Below are 24,155 nucleotides of genomic sequence, written 5' to 3' on the forward strand. Positions count from 1 at the left end.
CTTGAAGAAATATAGCCCCGCATAAAAAAAATTTTTAGCTTAATTTTCGTTAGAGTTATTTAATTGTTAATTAACAAATTTTTCTGGGACTTCAGTTTTTATAAAATCTCGTAAAAATGTTTAAAAAATGTGTCTATAAACTTTTTTTCTTTTGGGAGCTCTTGTTATGTAAATATTAAACAAGATTCCGTTGTAATAGTTTATAAAAGTTTTTTCATTTGTTTATAATAATTTTTCAAATTTATCAAAAATTGAAATATCCGACTAATGTTATAAAAAAATTTTTTTTTCCTAAATCTTTAATTTTGGTTGTTTTTGTATTCATATATTGCGTTTAGTAGCTTGGCTAAAAAATTTTTAACATTAATTGTTTAAAAATTTTTGATGAACAAATAGACAAATTCAATATTTGTAAAAATTTTTTTTTTGTTATTCTGTTGTCTAAGTAAAATAATGAGTTTAAAAAAAAATTTTTTTCTTAAAAAAATTTTTTAATTGTTTATAATGTTTTTTTTTCATTTATCCACCATTTAAATTATTAATTAAGAAATAATTTTTTTTTTATTGAAATTTTCATTGTTTATTTTATAAACAATTTGTTATAAACGAATTTTTCGCAGAAAACTCACTTTTCGACTAGACTATATTGGATTTTGATGAAATTTTCTACACTCATTCTATTAGTAATTATCTTGATTAAGATAGAAGAACAGCTAAATCGGTCAATTACTTTAGAAGTTATGGTTATTTAAAATTTTCACGATCTTTCCGAAAAATCATTTTTTACTATTAAAGATTAAATAACTTTAACACTAAAATTTATTAACAATTTCTGTGAAAAGTTTCTTGAAGTTTGTTTAATAAACTTCAATTTTTGTCCTTAAAGTGAACACTTCGACCTTTATTTCAATTATTTGATACACTGAGAAAAAAAAATACTTTTATTGAGAATATTTACTTGATATAAGAACATATATTTTTGATAATTTTCAAGAATATATAATTTTGTCTCGAGAATGCGTAGAATTGAAGGAAATAATTTTTATTTAATTCAAGTAAAGCTATTCTTTTGTTTACTCGTAGTATAATATCAAATTCATATAATAACAAAAATAAATTTGATGCTCTTTTCTCAAGAATTTGATAATTAAAAATAATAAAATAAATATTTTAAACGGATTTCTTGAACCAAGAAATTTTTGTTTGGAAAATAGTACTTTTTTTTCTCAGTGTACCCTTGAAAATTTGATCAAAATCAGGAAAATTAATAAATATGGTTTTAATGACTGATAATTTTACTGCTTTTATGAGAACTCTAAATTTTTTGAACGTCTTTAGAAAAATATTCCTTCTATTCTAGCTGCCGGATGGCATTTTATTATTGTTATTATTATTATTATTATTATTATTATTATTATTATTATTATTATTATTATTATTATTATTATTATTATTATTATTGTTATTATTATAAATACGGAGGGAAAAGAATAGCTCTGATTCCTATGTATTCCTATGTATGTCTTACTCTAACCTCGACACGCCATTTGACAGCAGTCGCGGGGAACCCTATTTTCAACATTAAATAAAAATTATTATTTATGGAGCTAAAATTCAGGGAGTCAAAATTTTTTTTCAGAAATTTTCTCCTCTTCAAGCATCTTTTTTTAGATTTTCGATTTCGCTTCTAGTTATCGAGTTACTAACCAAAAGCTAAGATTCTGTATTTTGTTTATGATTTTTGTTAATAAAAAATTGAAATTTAGATAAATAATAACCACATCTTGCTCAAAATTGGATTCCGCATCGAATGAGCTATCACGTATATTTTTGCCAGGATTCTAAAGATTTTTTCCACCAAATTCATTCAGGATTTTCCATTCTAGCATAGAAATCAGAGCTATTTTTTTCTCTCCGTGTATTTTTAAGAGAATAACGAATATTTTGTTCCAGCCATATTTTTATGATAGAATCAATGTCATTAAATTTGATATCGTTGAAAAGGCCTTGGCCTGAATTTGTGCCTTTTCAAGGTTAAAATTTTTTTTTTTGCTAAATATCAAGATAAATCAATTTATCTCTATTATTTGAATTACATTTAAATTACGCGGGAAAAAAGACGACCGTATTAATTTCTTTCCAATAAATTAATATTTTAATTATTGTCACTGAATAAGACTGAATATGTATATATAATTAAAAAAGAATAAAAAAAATTTAGTCTATGCCACGTCCTTCATGGTAATAAAAATGAAAAAAATTTAATTTGGTATCAGTAAAAAAAAATAATATATATTAGACGTCTAATAAAAAAAAAATTAGATCGTGTGTAGATTTTTTTTCGAGAATCCCATGATTTTACAATCATCGAAATCAATAAGTTTGTGAATTAATGATGATACTTGTTGTATTAAATTTCAATGATAATAAAAATAAACAACAAATTTTAGAGTAGAGATTATAATCAACCATTAAATTCAAATCATATTTAATAAATTTGGCAGCAATACTCGGGTAGTTGCATACTATTATTGCTATTATTATTATTATTTTCCATTAATAAATAGATACTATTTATCTGAATGATAGTATTCTATTTTAGAATGGATTTGTCTTGTTATCTTTTATGCGGTTACAAAAGATCTATCATTTCCGGTTGCATCTCGGTCATCACGTGGTTTAATTTATTACAATAATACATACGTAAGTGTTTATTATGAATGATATGATAGATTTATTATCTAAATAATAATTAATATTCTTTACAGAATATGGAATAATGAATAGAAGGGCGATTGATAAAAAATAAAAGTAAGCGAGACAAAGATATTGTAAAAGAAGAGAGTAAACAGCTGGTCAGTGAGATGGCAGACTTGACGACGCCGCTATCGGAGGAAGTGAGGTCGACCTCACGAAGACCTTTGAGTGTGAGAGCAACTTTTCATGATTATCATACAATATAAATAAATTATAAAGATTCATTAAGAGGCCGGCTTATTAAGAACGAATTGAGACAGATTTTAATTTTCTTATCATGAATTATTCATATAATTCAGTTAGTATTAAATATTACTTTTGATTTGTAATTATTAATAATTTAATTATTATTATGGCTGATACTTTGCTTATAGTAAGCTTATATGTGTTTTATTTGCATAAAAATATCGGCTGCTGGTGGAGCATAAACCCATTACAGACTACTCAGGAAGTGTCAATTATATGTATACATGATTTATGGAAATATGATAAAGATTATGATTTATTGACTTGAAAAAAATATAAATTCATTTATTTTGAAATTTATCTTAATGAACATGGATGCATTGATACAAACAATTTTACTGAAAAACGTTTAAGCAACAATTAAAAAACCTGGAAACCGGTTGACCCTGCAGGCCAGCCCTGAAACTCAACGAGCTCGACACTATCTTTGAATACATTCGTATTTTTAAACTTTGCGAGCTCCAACATGAGGTTTTTCAATTTTCGTTCCCGATTTTGCTTAATGAAATCAATGAATTCGGACAAAATTCAATGCACGTGATTAAAATAGAGGGTTAAATGAGTTTTGAATCATATCAGAGCGTTTACATTCTAAAACCAAGTGTGTAGTCAAAATTAACACACTTCTCAAACGACATTGAAACGCCATAAGCAATCTATAGATATTTAATATACCATGAAACGTGTTTTAAATGACTACAAAAAACTATAGTTTCGCTTATGACATAGAACACATTTTTGGTTTTAGAATGTATCTATAAAATATCCGAGAAAAGTGTAAAAAACAGTGATTTTTCTTATACTTTTTCGATATTATTACTAAAACTAATGGAACAATTGCAATAAAATCTGTAGTGATCGAAAGAGACTATAAAATTGTAGACTCGGTTCAATTTTAGATACATTTGATAAATTATGTAGTAAGTTATCCAGGAAAAATAAGAGCAATTGTTATTTTTTAAATGTTTCATCACTGTTACTTTTTAACTAATGTATATACCGATTTTGACCCTAGAGATATATGGCATTCAGAATTTCTATCAGAAAGTGATACTAATGTAGCATCAAGTAATGTGGAACCCGCTCTGATACAAAATTATCATCAGGTGGTACAATTCTTATATCTCTTTTTTCCGTGTAAATTTGGTAGCAATGGATCTTATCATCCCATAAGGAATCAATCCTATATAATTGTAAAAAAATTATTTTTTTTTCGATATGACTTACATAGGAATTGTATCCATATTTTTTTCTCGTTGTTTAATACCCGTAAAAAAAAAACATATATGGCCGTATATGAATGCTCCATGCATGGCCATGCATGAAAATTGGCCAGACATGGTCATATATGACCATACATGGCCATATATGTCTATAAATAGCTTGATACAGCCATATATGACTTGATATGACTATGTATAGAAATTTTAACTAAATTAAAAAAAAAATTTATTATTTTTTTTTTTAATTATTTTGGTGACGCAGAGATTATCAGATATGCAAACAATTGAATCCCTAATCGAAATGGAAATCTTGAATTCAGAGAAAAAACGCTAGACTTATTGAGGACCGCACCCGCTTTAGTAGAATTCGAACCCGGGACTTTCCGTACGAGAGACCGACGCTTTGACCACTAGGCTATACGACCGATAGTTACAACAATGGCCATTCATGACCATACATGGAGCATACATGACTATACATGGACATACCAACTTTTTTAATACAGTCATGCATGGCCATATATGAACCATACAAGGCCATGTATGGCCATAAATGGCTTTGTATGATTGTATATGGCCATGCATGACTGTATTAAAAAAGTTTGTATGGCCATATATGCTTCATGTATGAGCCATATACGGCCATGCATGGCCATGTATGATTCATTTTTCACGGGTAGTGAATAAGAAAATAATTTTTCTACACTTAAAAAGACATAATAACTCTGAGGATCAAGAGACTCTATGTGATGGCATTGTATTAATAAATAAATAACAAAGCAGTCTATGAGAAATTTTTATTTTATTATTGTTATTTGTTTTTTAGTTTTATTAGCTTGAAGAAATTAGATACATGTAAAAATTAAAAAATTCGTTGATTTAAAGTAATAAGTTATTATACAACTTTTACCGTCTAACGTGAAGTCTAAGCTTGGGCAGCAGAGCTGAAGCAAAAACAATTATATTCATCAATTAAAAAATATAGAATGTTACGTGGAAAAAAAAATGTCGCTCCAACGAGATAGGCCTGTGATAGCAACTAGACTTTCCTGTGGTTACAACAAGATGGTCAATTTGTAAAAACAATGCACCTGAAGATCGGAACGTTTTTTGCTCAACGAAAATGAAAAAATTCATGTAGTTAGATTGCCTAAAGGTTACTTAAGGGGTAATTAGGGGTAGCTGTAATTTTCGGCTGACATACTAGTACTAATGCGAAACATTTCAGAAATCTAGATTCAGTACATTTTTTTTCTTTTCATTTTGTTTTTTTTTCTCTTCGCGCAAAACGTTCCGATCTTCAGATACATCAAACACATGACCGTCGTGAATGCACTATATTATGTTTGCGGATTAAACAGAGAAGAATGGGACTATTATAATCAAAAATGTAATTTTTATTAATACTTTAATAAATTATTGTAAGGTAAATTTTAACATCTTTTTAATTGAAATCTTCACGAATACCAAAAGTTGATCAATGGAGATTAATAAAACTTATTTAAACAGTTACTTTCTATTACTTTTGTTGTTAATTATAACTTCTTTCAGATTTTTTTTTAAAAAGATTCACATTCGAAAAAATTTTAAATAATTTTTCATAACAATTAGTTTTAAATTAAAATTTTTTTTTCTTTGAGCTGCTTAGAAACTCGTGTTGCAGTCACAGAAAAGTTCTGTTGTAATCACAGGAAATTCCTGTTACTTTAACAGGACTGTCCTGTTGTAGTAATTTTTTTTGTTTCCATGTGTGAAAACAGAATTAAATTTCCACCATACCTGCGCCGAAAGTTTACATTCCCGCTCTGGTTAGAAAAAAAAAGTCGCTTCAAAGGAAATTTACTTTTATAAAAGTATGAGAAAACAAATTATAAAAATCAGCGCATGCACCATTCACCCCTCAATCAGAGGCCAAAATTTAAATTTTCAGGTGCAGATCTGGTGAAAAATTGTATACACACCACGGAGGAAGGTAGGCAATTATACTCGCGGGTTGGAATGTCCTACTTTTCTTCCCTTGGTGTGTAATATCGATACTGCCAGTCTAATACGTTGTATCCCACATTTGGGAAATTTTTCAGGAGACGATAAAAACGTTTCACGGTTGCAAAAGAATCATTATTCGTATTATCTTTACATTGGTGTAATCTACAAATTTATTTACATGTTTTTCATAAAATACAGGGATTTGTAGAGAATAAATCATTTTGAATTATATGCTATGAGGAAAGTAAAAAATTATTCATAATGACCTTCTTACTCATGTCGTTAATAGCTTCCTTAAAATTAACTTAAAATTAAAAATATTAAGCGTGACTGAACATATACGAATGTGGAATATGACATGTTAGAATGCGCGAAAGTCTGCGTGTGGAATACGACATATTAGAATATTTATTTAAATATACTAAATAAACAATGTGATCTCTCAAATTTCTACACAACCCTCACATTGTTACAATGATTCCATTTTTCAAATAAAGGAAAAGTGTCAAATTTTGTGAGATACGACGTATTAGAATGGCAGTATCGATATACTAATTTACCCATTGATGTGAAAATAAATTTGGACGTAATAAAAAAAAAATAATAATTAAACATGTTACTTACACGCATCACATGTGTATGGAGATGATGAAAAAAAATCATGTTTGCATTCACATTTATGATTTATACACTCAGAATTAGTGATTATACATTCTTTATTATTTTCACAGTACCCACCTATTATTGGTAGACATGTCGAATTGTATTTTACTATAGTATTACGTTTACATATACATTTTTCGTTTTTATAACATTCTCCATATTTCATATCTAGGCAATCATTATTAAGTTCACAGGACTTTCCGTCGGTTTCTGGTATAATAAAAAAATAAAATACAGTACAATGTATTAAATTTACTTAATACAAAAAATTTTCAACTTACTTAATATACACAAATTATCTGATAGAGGTATAAAATTATCCTTACACCGACAACGATGAGCAAAACAATAACTATTATTCGGCAAACAATCATTATTGTCAAAACAGAATCCATCAATTACTGGTAGGCATAAAACTGTATTTACAGCAATATGATTTGGTTCGCAAACGCATTGAGAATTTTTCGAGCATTTTCTATGCGACCGATCTTTGCAATCAAGATTATTGTTACAATAATCTCCCAAAGTCACTGAAATTAGTATTATAATCTAATCACTGTTTATCGAATTTGTGAAATCCGAAAACGATGTTATCATTATGAGAATTAGTTTTTTCATAGTATGTTTATATACAGATTTTGTTTCATAGAAATTTTAAAACTGACTTAAAAATTACCCACCTAATAAACATTTAAATTGACCAATAGAAATAAAGTTTGGTTTGCACTGACATATTTTATCAACGCAAACAGAATCATCTGGTATACATTGCTTATCATTTTTACAATACCCGCTTAAAAGTGGTGCACAATATGTTTCATTTATTCTCATAGCGTTCTCTGCACAGTTACAAATCTTATCTATGGAACATTCGGCATTCAGAATTTCTTTGCAGTCAGTATTGTTATGGCAGGACATACCTAAATAAACTGAAGTAATAGAAACATTATTCATCGTTTTCCCATCCGAGTGTGGTCGCTTCAATTAATCATACACGGAGAAAAAATTAAAGGAACTGTTCCTAGTACGTTTATGAAATATCATCCCATACCGTTATGGTAATGATTACTAGGGATTATGGGATATAGACCCATACTTTTTGGGAAGGTTTCCATAAATATGGTAACAATTCCTATCATTATGGTAACAGTTCCCATATCGCATGTGAAAGAATCATGGTAATGATTACCATACTCATAGGAATAGTTCCCATAAGCAAATAGGAACCAATCCTATAACCACATTGTAACAGTTCCTAAGCGTATATGGTAATGGTTACCATAATATTATGGGAATGGTTACCATAATATTATAGGAATGGTTACCATAATATATATGGGTACCGTTCCTATAATCAACATTTCAAAAAAACCAGTTACCATGCAGTATGGGAACCATTCCCATAATATATTGTAACTGTTACTATAATTTTCTCTCCGTGTAGTCATTTGGAAAATAAAACAACGGATCAGCAATAATAGTATATTGCGTGGTAAGGGAGGAAACAAAACGATTTCAGGAGTGGATGAAGTTAACTGTCGGCTATCATCACCCGAAGTCTGAAATCGTGTTTTATTTCATGCTACACACTATATTTTTCATATTATTTGCATTAATACTGGTAGTTTTAATAACGAGAGCAAATATGCAAGTTTAATTGATTTCACAAGTAGATTCACTGTAAATCGAAGTGTTTGAATTTAAAACACCTCAGTGTTTGCAAACGTTTAGAAAGTGACTACAATGTATTTAAGTGGCAACTAAACACAGGTGTTTTAAATTTAAACACTTCGATTTACAGTGTAATGCCTTTTTAATAAGTTGATAATTTTTTTTTTATTGGGACTCATGTTTTTTTTTTTTTTAATTTTCCAAACACAACTGATAGTTTAGATGGTTATTAGAATGACATAAATATTTAAAGGCTTACAATAAAAAATACTTTGTAAACATGAATAAGTGAAATAGGTGAATATTCACTAATTTTACGTGCAAACTGAACCACTTATTTTAAAAAGTGGTTTAATTGGCATTTGAAATTAGTGAATATTCACCTATTTCACTTATTCATGTTTACAGAGTACGATTCTGACAAAGATAGAATGAAGTCAGTGTACCTAATTCAGCAGGCAGAAACTAATGAGTTTTTACCATACCTGCACCGAAAATCGCCTGCTCTGTTTAGAAATGCATGCACCATTCGCTCTATAAATAGAGGCCAAAATTTTAATTTTCAGGTGCAGATCTGGTGAAAACTAGTATACATATTAAGAAAGAAGGTATTCGGCTCGGATAGGCAAGTATACTTGCGAGTTGAAATTTCCTACTTTCCTCCCGAGGTGTGCAATATACCATTCTTCGGTAGGGAAAAAACTGATTTGTTTCTGCCCGCTACTTCGCATGGGTCTGAAATTTTATTATTTTGACTGGCTTATTGTTTATTGTCCGAATATCTTCGATTAATTGAAGAGTTAGACCTCTCACAGAAATTAAACTTTTTTAAAGAATTCTTTATAATAAATTTAACTTACATTTTAAACAAATTTTATCAGCGACATATTTAAAATTAGGTTTGCATTTACATACATTATCAATGCAAATAGAATTATCGGCTGCACATGGTTCATTTTTCCAACAGAATCCATTCATCATTGGTACACACACTGACGAGTTCAATGCAACGTTATTTCTTCTACAAATACATTCGTTATTTTCAGAACACTTTGAATGGTTTATGTCTTCACAATCATCATCTCTTCTACAAAACTTATATAACTTCCCTGTTGCGAAAATAAATTTATTATTAAATAAGAAAAAAAAATGTCTTTTCATCAAAACAATCTTTGTTTTGAATATTTTTCATAAAATCATACTAGTTTAAGTGTTTATTCAAACGACGATACTTACTTCGTTCACAAGATTTATTATTATGTGTCAATATATAATCGAACTTGCATTTACAACGAAAATCATCGCAAATAGAATTATTAGTTACACAGTCTCCATCATTTGAACAAAAGCTATTAATCCATGATGAACATTTTGAATTGCTTACTTCTACGAAATTCGAGGAACATCCACATTTTTTACCTTCAGTGCACTCTGCATGGCTTACTTTGTGGCAGTCTAAGGTGGATTTGCAACTGTCGCCTAAATAAGCTGAAATTATTTGTTTATAACACTTGCATCGATACTTAAAGTTTTAACGCCAATCAGCCAGAGAAAACAAGCTAATTTAAAATCATATTAATACAGTTGATGACTATCGGCGCCTGTGTGAATTCTATATGCATTTAATCAGTGAGAAAATGGGTATGTCATTTATTTGTTGCAATACTTCATTTAAACTCTGTTATAATCAGGATTTTAATTTTTTGTCTTAATATATAGCGGCTTCAATTAATAAGTAGGATTCAATAATATATGAGTAAAAGTAATTGAAAAATCTGATTTTTTTTCATTTTACTGCTAATTTTAAATCGCAAAGCATACCCCAATAGTTTTCATCATAAACTTGTTCTGACTGGCTAATGACACCAAAACTTTAATTTTCAATGCAGGTGTTTGTAAAAAATATAGTGTATAACATGGAATAAAACACAATTTCATATATTTTGGGTGGTATCCGGGCAGTCAATCTCTCCTTCATCTAAAACCATCTTATTAAATGCTTGAAAATTGTTATTTGTGATTATGATTACATTTTTACTATAGTTGGTATTAGCAATATAACCAAATCATTATTTTTTAGATAAGATTTTTTAAAAATTTATAGCTAAAATTACCTTCTTTTGTACATCTCAATTCATATCGGAATGCACCCCATTTTATACGATTACACTTCTCATTTTTGTCACAGCATGGAAGAACAATAGTGAGATCACACTGTTGAATAGAATTAGTTTATTATAAATTTTAACCAAATGCTACGGCTGCCCAATCTCAAAACCCAGAAACGGAAAAATTTTTAGAAATTGCTTTTCTGACATTTTTTGTTTTAATGTTATAAAAATTTGAAGTTTGTCATAGAGATAATAATTTTGTTGAGGCTAGTAAGTGCATTTAGTGCGACTGAAATAATGTTTGATTGATTTTCTACTAAATTTTCTTTTTGTTCGTTACTAATTTCAAAATTGGGTTGTCGTCTGATGGATTTGATGTGTCATAATTTTTTTATTAACTTTAGATGATACTTACTTTTTCTGTATGGTTAGCACAGTAATTTTCATCCCTAAGATAGTTACATTCTATTACATTGTTACTAATTATTAACGTAATTAAAATACCAGCAAGGGTGGATAATACATTATTTATAGCCATTTCCGCTTTTTTTGCTACAATATTTGAATTTGAAAATAAATGATTAGAAATGCATTTGTTATTCAATTCCGATAAAAAACCATAGAACAAATAAATCTGTGCAAAAAATCGCGTAATTAGACATAAATTTGTAAATATTTTTTCGATATGACTACTGAAATTCTTTTTATATTATATAATAATGTGTAAAGCCTGTTAATCTAAAATGGCGTCTTCGTTTTTCAATTTTATTTAATCGTATCAGTGGGTTTCAACACTGCACTACACAAAATATACCTTAGCTACAAAAATATCGTTATCATACTCTCTTAAAATGAACCAGTGACATTTCACTGGTTCATTTTAAGAGAGTAACTAATTGTTCGTTTTCCGTATATTAAGGCAGATGTTTGTTACTGTAAGTTCTTTTATCTTCTAGTTGCAAAAAGTTTTTTTCTGCGTAATTTTTGCATGTGATTATTTCAATATTTGTCAGCCAGCCAACATGGTCCGACTTTACTATTGTACCATTGTCTCTCAAACAAGAATTTCTTCATGTGTACCTTTGGCGGCTCATATACGTTTGTTAAAGTATCGGCTTATAGTTTTTAATAGATTAAATAATTTCATGCAAATTTAGCGCTAATTTGCATTATATGGCACTTCCGACGTTTTAGAATGACAAGCTTCATTCATCGATTTCACGGAAAATTTAAAATTTACGTGAGTTGTTCTAAGCTAATAAATTTTTCAAAAAAATACTGCGCCAATTAATTTTCAGTAATGTAATAAATAACGTACCTAGTCGATTCGGTTATGAAAGTGTTGACAAATATTTTCGATATAAAAATGAACACTTAACTTATACAAATAAGCTATCATTATAGATTTAATAAAATTTTATTTTTTTCTTATATTAGAGCAACTAGAAATATGTTGTTATCTTAAAACGTTAAAAGTTAATGACATCAATTAAACGCTCAAGGACAGTTTGGATACTCATATATCTCGACGAAAATTTTTTTACCGTTGAGACATATTCTATATAAAATATGTCTCGAATACAATATTTATGGTCTGGTGCTCTTTTAAAAAGAATCAGTAAAAATTCCTGCAAATCAGTAAATATTCACTGCGAATCAGTCCCGAGTATGTCATTGATTGAATTGATATGTATATCACGGTAACCGTTCCCATAATATATGTAAAATATTTCTATAGCATTATGGTCATTGATCTCACATTACGATGGTGACCGTTCCCATACTACTATGGTAAATGTTACCATATATTACGGTAATGGTTACCATAATAGTTCGGTAACTATTATTCTATGACAGTATGGTATTGACTACTATGAGAGTATGGTAATCATTACCAAAATATGGTGGTAACCATCACGATACATTATAGGAACCATTACTATGATATACGGTAACGTTTACTGTAATATATAGTAACGATTACCATAATTTAAATAGATGCTATTTCTATAATCGATATTTTAAAAAAACCTGTTCCCATATAATGTGGCAACTATTGCCATAATATATTGTAATCGTTGCCGTAAAATTTTTTCCGTGAATGAAGTAATATAGTTATATCTTACTTCATGCATGAAGCATATAGCTGTATGCCACATATGTCTACACTGTGAAAAATTTCCAACAAATTTTACTATGGGTGCATTGTAACGCCGGACCATAAGAAAACTGGCACAAAATTTACGTGTCCCATAGTAAACGGTATGCGCAGACGACATGATTGGGACCTATGCGCATACGTTTACTATGGAACGCTTGTAAATTTTGTACCAGTTTTCTTGTGGTCCAGGGTTACAATGCACCCATAATAAAATTTAATGGGAATTTTTCACAGTGTATGAAAAAAATTTTAAACAAAACTGTAATTAGGAAAGTAGTGAAAATACGAAGATGTTAAATAAAAATCATTGTTAATTTTCAGTAAAATCTATATTTTATGGATTAACTATTCTAACAAATATAATAACAACAGATTCTTTCAAATTTTAAGGTTGCAGAATTTACTCCCAAAAAATTGATGCCGTGATAGATGAACTATTCATTGTTATTCTTTATGATCCGTTTTTTTCCGATAATCTAAAATTTAGTAGCGTAAATTACATAGCAGTCACATAAAGTAGTGATGTTACACTTAAAAAAAAAAAGATTTATAATCTACAAATTGCACTCAGAAAATAAATATATGTAAGATTATTCAACGAATACTTTCAACGCATAAGTAGTTGGATAAGAAATAATAATTTAGCTTGCATTGACATCGATTGTCAATACAAACAGAATTATTGACATAACATTCTTCATCATTAATACAAAATCCACCTATGATTGGTACACATTTTGAGTTATATAAAGAGATGGTATTTGGCTTGCAAACACATTGATTATGTTCTGAACATTCTCGACGCTTTATATCTCCGCAGTCTTCGTCATTTTGACAGGGTGTTAACGAATAATCTGATATAAAGAAATTTACTTTCATAAATAATAGATTTCATTTCATTTTTAAAATTGACTACATTTAAAATTAATCGATCGATCAAATTCTAAATCATTCATGGTAAATTTTCATCAATGCCATCATATATTTTGGTTTTTTTAAAAAATTGCATTGACACCAACTGAATGTATATACTTTTGAATGAAATTAGCTCTTGACAAAATAAATTATATTAAAGTTAAATACTTTTTGGCAAGACTACTTAACACTTTATATTCACGATGCGAAAAAATAATTAATTTTTTTCAAAATTATTTTTAAAACATGACTAATGTTTAAATTTACTTCTGAATGACTTGGAAGTATTAAGACAATATTAATATTATAAATTTACCTAACACACATTGATTTTTGGATATTTCTATGTAGTTAGGTCTACATTTACAATTATAAGCTGGACAGTAAGAATTATCAACATAACAATGTTCATCTTCAAAACAAAAACCACCGATAATTGGTACACATGATGTTTTGTTTAATGCCATACTATTTGACTTACAAACACATCGTTTATCCTCAGAGCACGTTTCGTGCCATACGTCTCTACAGTTTAAAGTCTTTTCACATGGCTTTCCCAAAGTCACTATAAAAATCAAAAGCTTCAGTGAATAGTCTGCACGGAAAAATTGGAACACGGCTAGTGTCTGTGCAGTACACGACTGAGTCACAGGAACTAGTCGTGTTTCAATTTTTCCGTGGATATTAAATTGGATGAGTTTTTTATTTGATTATATTACTTCACTAACCTTGCTCACATTGGTTTTTATGAGTTGGTACGTAGTTCAGCTTACATTGACACTCATTATTCATACAAATGGAATTTTCTGGTGCACATTCTTGATCATTTTCGCAGCTTCCATTTATCAGTGATATACACATTGATTGGTTTAATTTAATAGCGTTTAGTTCACAAACACATTCTTTGTCTTCTGAACATTTTGCATTTCTTATTTCTTCACAGTCTTGATTTTTCTGACAAGGCATTCCTAAATATGCTAGAAATAAAAAGAATAACTCGCACTATAATATACCCATATATACCGTCTGCTCGGTGTGAAATGACGGTGTGAAATTTTTTTGGTGTAAAATATCAAGTGGTGTACTTTTAACACGGTATGAGTTTTTTTTACACCGTTCGGTATTATTACCTTAACTATTCGGTATTATTGTCTTAACTATTGTCCAATAATATGATCTATCGTGAAAAATAATATATAGGCTGCAGCACTAGTATATCATTATTATTATTAATATATATTATTTTAGCTCAAAAATTGAATACCTATCGCCGAAGTCATCGAGAGTTTTTGATAACGAACTTATACATTTACACCACTATTAGTCTGAATGTTCGAATTCACACGGTCTAAAATTTAACACCGTGCGTCGTGTAACTTTCATACCGGCAGTGTTGAAAATTTTAACACCAAATCATTCACATCACACAGCGGACTCAAAATTTTTTAGTGTATTATCGGTTTTTTGTAGTTACGTCTAAGTTGACATCCTGAAGGAAAAATATGGATTGATATATAGAAATCTATTAAGGGAACTAATGACAAATGGTCCATATAGAACTCCATGAATATCTTGATTTGAAGCTTAGAATCTTCTTTAGTAGTATGTAGTAAACCATATAAGATTCTATAAAGGCATCTATACTGGATTCTTATATGGATTTATTAAATGGGAAAGTTTAAGGCTTATACATACGGAGAAAAATAGGTGCTGAAAGAGGAGACAATCCTGTGAGAGCAACAGAACAAAATCCTATCGCAGCAACAGGATTTTCATGTGGAATCATCAGGATAAGAAACAAGTTTAATTTATCAATTTTTTTGTCAGTATAATAAAATTTTAAAACTTGAAAAAAAAAATTCAAATTTAAAAAAAAAAAAGGCCATTCGGCAGCCGAAATGGAAGTAGATTTCTCATGATTTGATTATTTCAACCTCTCAAATAAACATTAATAACAAAATAAATTTCTTTTTCGACATTCTCAGAGATTCTCAAGGCTATAAAACAAAGAAAAATTGTCAAACAATTTCAAGTGAAATGCAAAAAATTTAAGAATTGATATTAGAAAATTAAAAAATTTATCGGAATGGTAAGTTGAATAACAAAAATTGAAGTTAAAGAGAATCAATTTATCTACGAATAAGTATTCTGTGTTTTTTTACTGTAGAATTAATAGTTAATACAAAACTAAATAAAATGATTTGAGTTGGAATTTCAATTATGATAGATCTAAGTGTCATACTTGAAATCAGTCATAAACACTGTCAATAAAACAAAATGGAATTTACACACTTGAATTGAGATATTTAGATTTTATGAGTTTTACACAGCAATAATATGAATTCAATCAATTAAATAAATTTACTGATAAATACAGTAGTTAGGATTCGATGGAATCTATTAAAAGTAGGAGAACCAATGCAATAGCAAAATTTCATTTAATGAGCCGCAATATAAGACATTTTCTTGGTCTAGAAACATATTTAGGCATGAAAATGAAAGCTTTTTTAAAGAGCTTTTAGATAAAATTTATAGGAAGTCCATAAGTTATAACACTCAAAAAATATTGAAGAAAGAGTAAGTAAAAATATTAATTTTTGACATTTTGAAAATTTTGGAATGCTATAACTTCTAAACTAATGAACCGATTGAGCTCATTTTTCAACTCGATCAAGGTAGTCACCCACAGAATATGTATGCCAAGTTTCAAAGCGATCGGTTCAAAACTGTGGTAATAATCAGAGTCACAAACTGCATAAAATTAGTTTTTATAATATTTTGTACATTTTTAAAACCATTTTTCTATTAGAAAATTTAGTCAAATCGAAGAGCTGCATAGTGAAAATTAAAGGCAATCGAGCGAGCTTTCAGATAGAAGAAACAAAAATAAGCTATCTCTTTCCGTTTAAAAGTTATATCCGATTGAATCTGTGAACAATTTTTTTTTGAAAATTTTACAAAATTTTAATTAACCATAACTTCTAAACTTATTGGCCGAATTGGCTCATCTTCGAACTCATCCAAGGTAATCGCCCATAGAATAAGTATACTAAGTTTCATTACGATCGGTGTAGAATTGTGGACGTTATCATTGGAGAACGGCGCGTTATATCGTATATATATATATATATATATATATATATATATATATATATATAAACTTTTGAACCAAACGTATTTTCTGACTCAGCTCGTCGAACTGAGTTGAGAGGTAGCAAAATTTTCCGAAAATTCCATTATGAGGACAAATACAATAGTTTGATTTCTATGAAATCTACTAAAAATTTCTTCATCACTATTCGCTATGAGTGTGACTGCAGCGCCAGACAAAATATGAACTACGGGAGGCTGTCAGAGTATGTTTTTATACGTATGTCAATAGCAAGAAACATAAGAATAAATAAATATTATAAATAATAGTAAAAAAAAAAGTTGTAAAAAATATGTGACAGTTTTATAGTAATTGCAGTTTTGTTTTTTAGCTAAACGAATCAACAATAAGTAAGTATAATGATAAAAAATAAAAAAGAATGCAATAAGCATTTAGGTTAAGTTATTTGAAATTCATATCAAAGTCAAAATATGATATTGAGGAAAAAAATCAAAATGAAAAATAAATAATTAAATGATAACAAAATAAATACTTTCACGTGTGCATGCTTACAATTTCAGTAATCATAGCCTCCCGTAACTCCGAAAGTAACCACTGCAAACGCTTCAGTCAATTTGATTTCCCCTACCATGGCTTCACTCAGAGCGAATAAGAAGCATACAAATTTTATCCTGTTTCTGCCACAGGATTTTGTCCTGTTCTAGCACCTATTTTTTTTCTCTATGCAGAAGCTCAATTCTTACTTTTCACGCAATAATTATCAGGAATAAATTTAAATCCTTCTTTGCATTGACAAGTTTGGTTCATACAAACAGAATTTTCGGCTGCACAGGGTTCACCACCCCAACAAAATCCGTTTATCATTGGCACACAAGTTTCATTGATGACAACATTATTCGGTCTACAAATACATTTTTTATCTTTAGAGCATTTTGCGTGGTTAACTATTGCACAATCCTCATCTGAGTTACAAAACGTATCCAATTGTTCTGAATAAAGAAAAATATTTTTTTAATATTAATGAAACAAAAACTATGTAGCTAAAAATGTATTTATTCTCGGGATTTCGAGATACTAGTATTGTAATAAATTCGAGAATTATTTAGTAATTAGTGTACTTACTAGGTTCACACTTATTTTCAGACCCTAATATGAAATTCAATTTGCATCCACATTTAGAATTAATGCAAACAGAATTTTGTGCCGTACATTCTTCATTACTTAAACAAAAGCCATTTTGTTGTGATAAGCATAATGATTTACCAATCGTAGCATAATTGGGTCGACATTCACATTTATGATCTTCCGAGCACTTTGAATGGTTTACGATGCCACAATCATAATCAGTTTCACAAAAATCTCCTAAAAAAGCTAAAACAATCGTAAATCCACTAATTAAAGCAATTATGGACTATCGAAAGTTAAAATACTTCAAATGAATTATTCATTTAAAGATTGATGTTATTTTCCTTTTTTCATTATTTTGTTTCCAATTAGATTGAATTTCATATTTTTTATATTATTGAAAACATATTATTTATGTGAACCATGTATAAAGAATATATCCTTCTGCAACTGAAGAGATCCTCATAACCTTCCGTGTTATGATCAGAATGTTTTAAATTAATTGTAATCATTACATAATAGTATTTTATATATCTAGCATATTATATAGAACATGAGGTGTGAAAACACGGGTTTAGAACACGACTTACGAGCCTATGGCGCCAGTGTTTTATACCCATTTCTATTACATACAATAGTTTTTATGAAGAACGCTCAATGAATATCCTGTAATGTATTCTATTAAGTCCGTTTTGGATTGGATTTTTTCGCTTATCCAAATATATAATTCATTAGCCGTGAAAGTCATTCCCACCCGACAATAAAAAGTATCAGCAACGACGGCTATTCATTGGGTCATTTGTCAAAAAATGTTATTTTAGTAGCATTAACTTAACCACCATGCACATGCGCAGATTGATGGAGCTTGCGTAGCATGGTTGATCTAGGGGAGGGTAGAGCAGAGAGGGCCCCCTAAGCCGATTATTACATTTTGTGGCTTTTAACCATCAGATTACTCTAATTTTGTCTCATTTCGAACAAATTTATGAACATTTTGCCGAAATTCTGAAAAATTTTTTTTGTCTTTTGGGACAGAGAGGCCCCCCTTCAAAAAATGATAATTTTTTTAAAAATTGTTTTCATCATCAACAATGTATTCCTTTCTCTTGACAACTATTTTTAGTTTTATATAACTGAAAAAAATTTTTAACTTCCCGCTCCAAAAATCAATGATTTTCAAAAATTTCGGGAAGTAATTGTTTTCACCCCGGTTTTCGAAAATCGAGTTTTCATCAGATGTCGACGTTTTGAGGTCCTACAAAGCTATTCTGACTATTATCAGAATGATGTCCGAGTGTATGTATGTATGTATGTGTGTGAATGGTCTATAACTCTTTAACTAATAAATCGATTTGGATGTTTAAAGCGGCATTCGAAAAAGCTTGTTGGCCATCAACTTTCCTGATAATTTCAGATCATTTGATCAAGTAGACTCGAAAATATTGGTGAATTACGAAAAAAAAAAAATTTTTTTTTAGTTTTTTATTGATTTCTCAGAAACGAAATAACTGATCAACGCCAAAATCTAATCAGCTCTAGAACTCAATAAAACGCGTCGAATGCCGCCTCAACCATCTCAATCGGCTAATGTGTTCGAGAGATATCGTTGGAGAAAGAAATGGTAAAAAATGGTTTTTTCCAAATATCTTCAAGACGGCTGAATAGATCGCTTTCAAATTCTAAGCCAAAACTCATTTAAATCTTGATTTCAATCACTGACATTGATTTCTGCCTTAATACATTTAGTTTATTGAACATAATCGAAAACTAAAATTTAAAAACCGCTTGTTCATTAATGATTTTCGATTCTTAAACTTTTAAGCTTTAGCATAAAGCGTAACCTGTTAGAGTTTGAAAAGCTCATAAAAAAACAATCGTGTGCAATAAGATTTTCGAGCTCGAAGAGTTCGAAAATATAGTCACATTAATATTTTCGAGCTCCTTGAGCTCGAAAACAGCGGGAAATTTTGGGAATGGCCCGCAGGGCCAACCGACGCCCAGATTTTTTAAGGTGTAATCGTTCCCCCACGATTAGTTTAATCACAGCATAGCTATTTATGATATGTCTGATAAGTGAAAAATTATAGTATGGGTGACTTCCAGAACGAGAAGGCAGGTCGCGTTGCGTTACAAAAGAATGAGTAAGAAATTTAACACCCAAGCGCAGCGAATATTATTAACTTAAACATTTTTTCTATTCAAGAATTATAAGTCAAGAAATTAAAATACAACAAAGCTTTTAATTATCAAGTTACGTAAATTATTTTCGAATATATTAAAATACCTTGTAGTAGACACCTTAAGTCTGTACGTAACGAACCCCATCCGATACGGCTACATTTATGGTTTTGATTGCAACATGGTGTAGGGAATGCAATGTCACACTGTTGAAAAATGAATAAACGAAGTTAAATTACTAAAAAACTCTTCCGTAAATCAATAAACAATAAATGTTATTATTTACGTCTTATTGAAAAAATAATAATTTATTCTAAAACTCAAAAACAATTTTTTACTATATCTACACCGAAAGTTTGAATTTCTGCCCTATTGAGAGGAAAGAAAGTCGTTTTTTCCTTTTATGAAAAAACAAAAGATAATAATTAGTGCATGCACCATTCTATCTACAAATAGAGACGAAAAATTCAAGCTTTCAGGTATAGATCTAGTGAAAAATCGTATACACACCAAGGAGGAAAATAGGACGTCCCAACCCGCGTGTTTGCCACCCTCACCTTAGGCTTGGGTAAGCAATTATACATGCGGTTTAGAATGTCTTACTCCTTAGGTGTATAATATACTCAATTATGATTGATACTTTCCTTTTCAAAATAAGTAGCGCAGACTATTTCATCAGTTTTGTTAATAAATAAGTGATCGTTAGTTGATTCAGTGAACATTAAAAATACAGCTAAAATTTTAGCAAAGATCAAAACCTGATTTTGAAGTACCATTTTCCGTTTTTATTTTCTGTAATACGCCGAATGTAACAAAGAAATAAATAGTATAGAATATTGAAAAGAACCAAATTAGCGCCGCTTAAAATTTTGACAAAAATTATAAATTAGTTACAACCCTTGTTGAAAAAACATTATATTAAAGTGTAAAATAATTTCAGCCCGAAAATTTGGTTCCAACGAAATTTAATAATTTGATAGCTAACTCACATTTTTTGACGGCTCTAGTACATGCGACTTCACTACAAAGAAGAAATTTCCGCTCAATTATTAAACTGTTATTATAAGACTAACGCCTCAAGCTAAGATAATGTGAATGATGTGTTTCAAGGTATCTTTAAATTTCGTTATTTTTTGTATAATCTTGCATTACGTAAGTCTTCAAAAATAACTATTTCGAGTACTAATAATTTTATTTTCCGACTTTTTTTTTGGAAACGAATATTACCAATTGAAATGATATTTATTAAACCAAAAATTTTATTTACTTGCAATAGAAAGTATATCTATTTTCTTTCATAAAAATGTAGATATTTTTTATACCCGTATGAAAAAACCTTATATTGTCGATAATATATAAAAATATATATAGTAAATAACTGAAAATATATGGCGGCAAAATTATTAATATTGATTAATATATGATTAATCATATATAATAATTTATAACGTAAAATATATGTTTCATATTATAAATTTATAATTTCAATATTATAATAATTTCGATATTATTAAACATGTATAAATAATTTAAAATATACATTCATACTAAAAATTAAAGGAACAAAAAAATATATATAGTTGTAGTTATCATGTAACTACATACAAATACTAAAAATATCGTAGCTTACATTATATATCAATAAGTATATAAATCTATCACATATTTAAATACATATATGTTTACACATATTTGTGCAAATACATGTAAACATATATATATATATATATATATATATATATATATATTTACATGTATAAATATTATATATCAGTCATATAATTAAATCATATATCTTATCATATAACTGAAAGTATAGTATAAAATATTATAATCAATACTTATAAGTTATCATATAAAAAAAATATATTACCGATATATATGTTGCAAATTATAAAATCACATTATATTTCGGCAAAATTTTGTGTATGGCTGCATATATGACTTCTTATAATTCCATATAATTATCATATATTTTGAATTATACTGAAGCTCATATATTGCTTTTTCATACGGGTAGCTACATATGTTGGCGTGGAAACCGACCATTTGATGACACATGATGGTAGAAAATTGAACTATTTTAGTGTGCATGTTCCACTGTCTTTATAGAAATTACAACTTTTTTATCATGTATGTATCCAGATCGCCTAGATATACGTATAAAACGCTCACAATAATCGGAGTCTTTTTAAACTTCCCGCTAAGAAAATTGGAAATTTTCAAAAATTCGGGAAGTTATGTGTTATGTCCCTAATAATTGGACAATTAGGGTATATTTTTTACTGGCAAGTGATTTACATATTTTTCCGCATAAAATAACAACAAATAATAAAATGTAAAAGAAGTTATTAATATCAAACAAGTAAAGTCTCTAATGCATATAAATTAGGGTGCTTCGTTTCCGGCGAAAGTATTTTTTTTGTTGCTCATCAAGCAAAATATTGTTTTTTATGCTAAAACAAAAATTCCTGCCGAGTTTGAGCTCTTAATTCCAGTCCTAAGTACTTTCCATTTGATTTCCAAGATTTCCCATTTAAAATACACGTAAATTAAATTACTTTTTTTTAATTTTCTAATACTCAGCTGCGTTTTATGATATTGACGCGTTTTTGATCGCAAATTGTAGGGCATTTGGTGTTCTTCAAAAGTGCCCATAGCAACTTAGCTGTAATTTCAGCTGTTTCACTGATGTCCGCTGAGTAAGTCATTTTTCGTATCAAATTGACCTTTATTGGCTTGCAGAACGTAAACCAATGAATGCACGCCGAAAATGTAAATGGAAATGTAATAGGACATTTTATTCCCTTCAAAAATAGCCCTATGAGTCAAGTCGCTAAAATCCATAGTTTCCGAGTTATATGAGTTTTAATAATTTAAAAAATAAAATAGCAATTGTCATTTTTTTTTTTAATATTATATTTTTTTAATTATTAAACCTCCTATAACTCGGAAACTATGGACTTTAGCGACTTGAGTCGTAGGGTTTTTTTTGAAGGGAATAAAATTTCCTATAAAATTCTCGTTTACATTTTTGGTGTGCATACAATGGTTTACGTTCTGCAAGCCAATAAAGGTCAATTTGATACGAAAAATGACTTCCTCAGCGGATATCAGTGAAACAGCTGGAATTACAGCTAAGTTGCTATGGGCACTTTTGAAGAACACCAAATGCCCTACAATTTGCGACCAAAACCGCGTCGATATAATAAAACGCAGCTGAGTATTAGAACGTTAAAAAAAAGTAATTTAATTTACGTGTATTTTAAATGGGAAATCTTGGAAATCAAATGGAAAGTACTTAGGACTGGAATTAAGAGCTCAAACTCGGCAGGAATTTTTGTTTTAGCATAAAAAACAATATTTTGCTTGATGAGCAACAGAAAAAATACTTTCGCCGGAAACGAAGCACCCCAATATAAATACTCAACAAAAATCCGTTATCATAGTGATAATATAATAGCTAATATTTTTATAGCAATGATTACTTAATTGATTTACTATTCGGGATGATAACTGTAACTATTGTGTGTTTTAAGTATTAAAATATCAAGAAGTTAAAGTTATGACAATCATATGACTAATAATGTGTATGATACAGAAATAGCGAATTCTATTATAAAAAGGTGATAATCATTACTATAGAATTATCAGTGTGTAATATTGTTCTCGATTCATCACAAGTAACTCATAAACTCGATCATGGAAATAAGAAATTTCGCATTAAGATAATCACCTTCATCCGAAATTGAAGCAAAGTCAGGGTTGGTTAAATGTATTTCTAATTTATTATATCCACGTTAGTAAAATAAACTTAAGCCCATTTCAACAGCAAAAAACATATAAGTTAGCATGAAATCAATTCTATTATTAAAATACTCATAAAAAATACATTAATAGAGATAACTACAAAAAAAAAATATATATATATATATATAATTATTTTTGTAATAGTATTTAATTGAATTGTTTTTTACGTATTATTTTTTTAATTACTTTAAATTTAT

The 24,155-nt window shown here is 28.9% G+C and overlaps 2 protein-coding genes across 5 annotated transcripts; both read right to left on the reverse strand.

The window, feature by feature from the left end:
- Positions 1-5,011: 5,011 nt before the first annotated feature.
- On the reverse strand, positions 5,012-12,046 carry LOC103571400 (prion-like-(Q/N-rich) domain-bearing protein 25). The gene is made up of 9 exons (XM_008549558.2): positions 11,976-12,046; positions 11,073-11,209; positions 10,661-10,760; positions 9,783-10,034; positions 9,407-9,655; positions 7,556-7,804; positions 7,157-7,405; positions 6,837-7,085; positions 5,012-5,170 (listed from the first exon to the last, which is right to left on the reverse strand). Exons 2-9 carry the CDS (start codon positions 11,193-11,195, stop codon positions 5,133-5,135), a joined length of 1,509 nt encoding a protein of 502 aa, XP_008547780.1. The 5' UTR covers positions 11,196-11,209; positions 11,976-12,046; the 3' UTR covers positions 5,012-5,132.
- Positions 12,047-13,171: 1,125 nt separating this feature from the next.
- LOC103571399 (prion-like-(Q/N-rich) domain-bearing protein 25) lies at positions 13,172-23,989 on the reverse strand. 4 transcript variants are annotated; one of them, XM_008549556.2, is made up of 9 exons: positions 21,138-21,225; positions 20,793-20,940; positions 20,255-20,354; positions 17,968-18,216; positions 17,589-17,834; positions 14,462-14,710; positions 14,215-14,298; positions 14,050-14,145; positions 13,172-13,672 (listed from the first exon to the last, which is right to left on the reverse strand). In XM_008549556.2, exons 2-9 carry the CDS (start codon positions 20,922-20,924, stop codon positions 13,413-13,415), a joined length of 1,416 nt encoding a protein of 471 aa, XP_008547778.1. In that variant the 5' UTR covers positions 20,925-20,940; positions 21,138-21,225; the 3' UTR covers positions 13,172-13,412. The 4 variants fall into 4 exon arrangements, with proteins under 4 accessions (XP_008547778.1, XP_008547779.1, XP_053596471.1 ...); XM_008549557.2 differs by lacking the exons at positions 20,793-20,940; positions 21,138-21,225 and adding an exon at positions 23,885-23,989 and having other exon boundaries at positions 14,050-14,298; XM_053740496.1 differs by lacking the exons at positions 20,793-20,940; positions 21,138-21,225 and adding an exon at positions 23,885-23,989 and having other exon boundaries at positions 14,050-14,298; positions 17,968-18,236.
- Positions 23,990-24,155: the final 166 nt, after the last annotated feature.

This window comes from Microplitis demolitor, chromosome 7 (genome assembly GCF_026212275.2).
Source record: "Microplitis demolitor isolate Queensland-Clemson2020A chromosome 7, iyMicDemo2.1a, whole genome shotgun sequence".
In the NCBI taxonomy this organism is placed as follows: Eukaryota; Metazoa; Arthropoda; class Insecta; order Hymenoptera; family Braconidae; genus Microplitis; species Microplitis demolitor.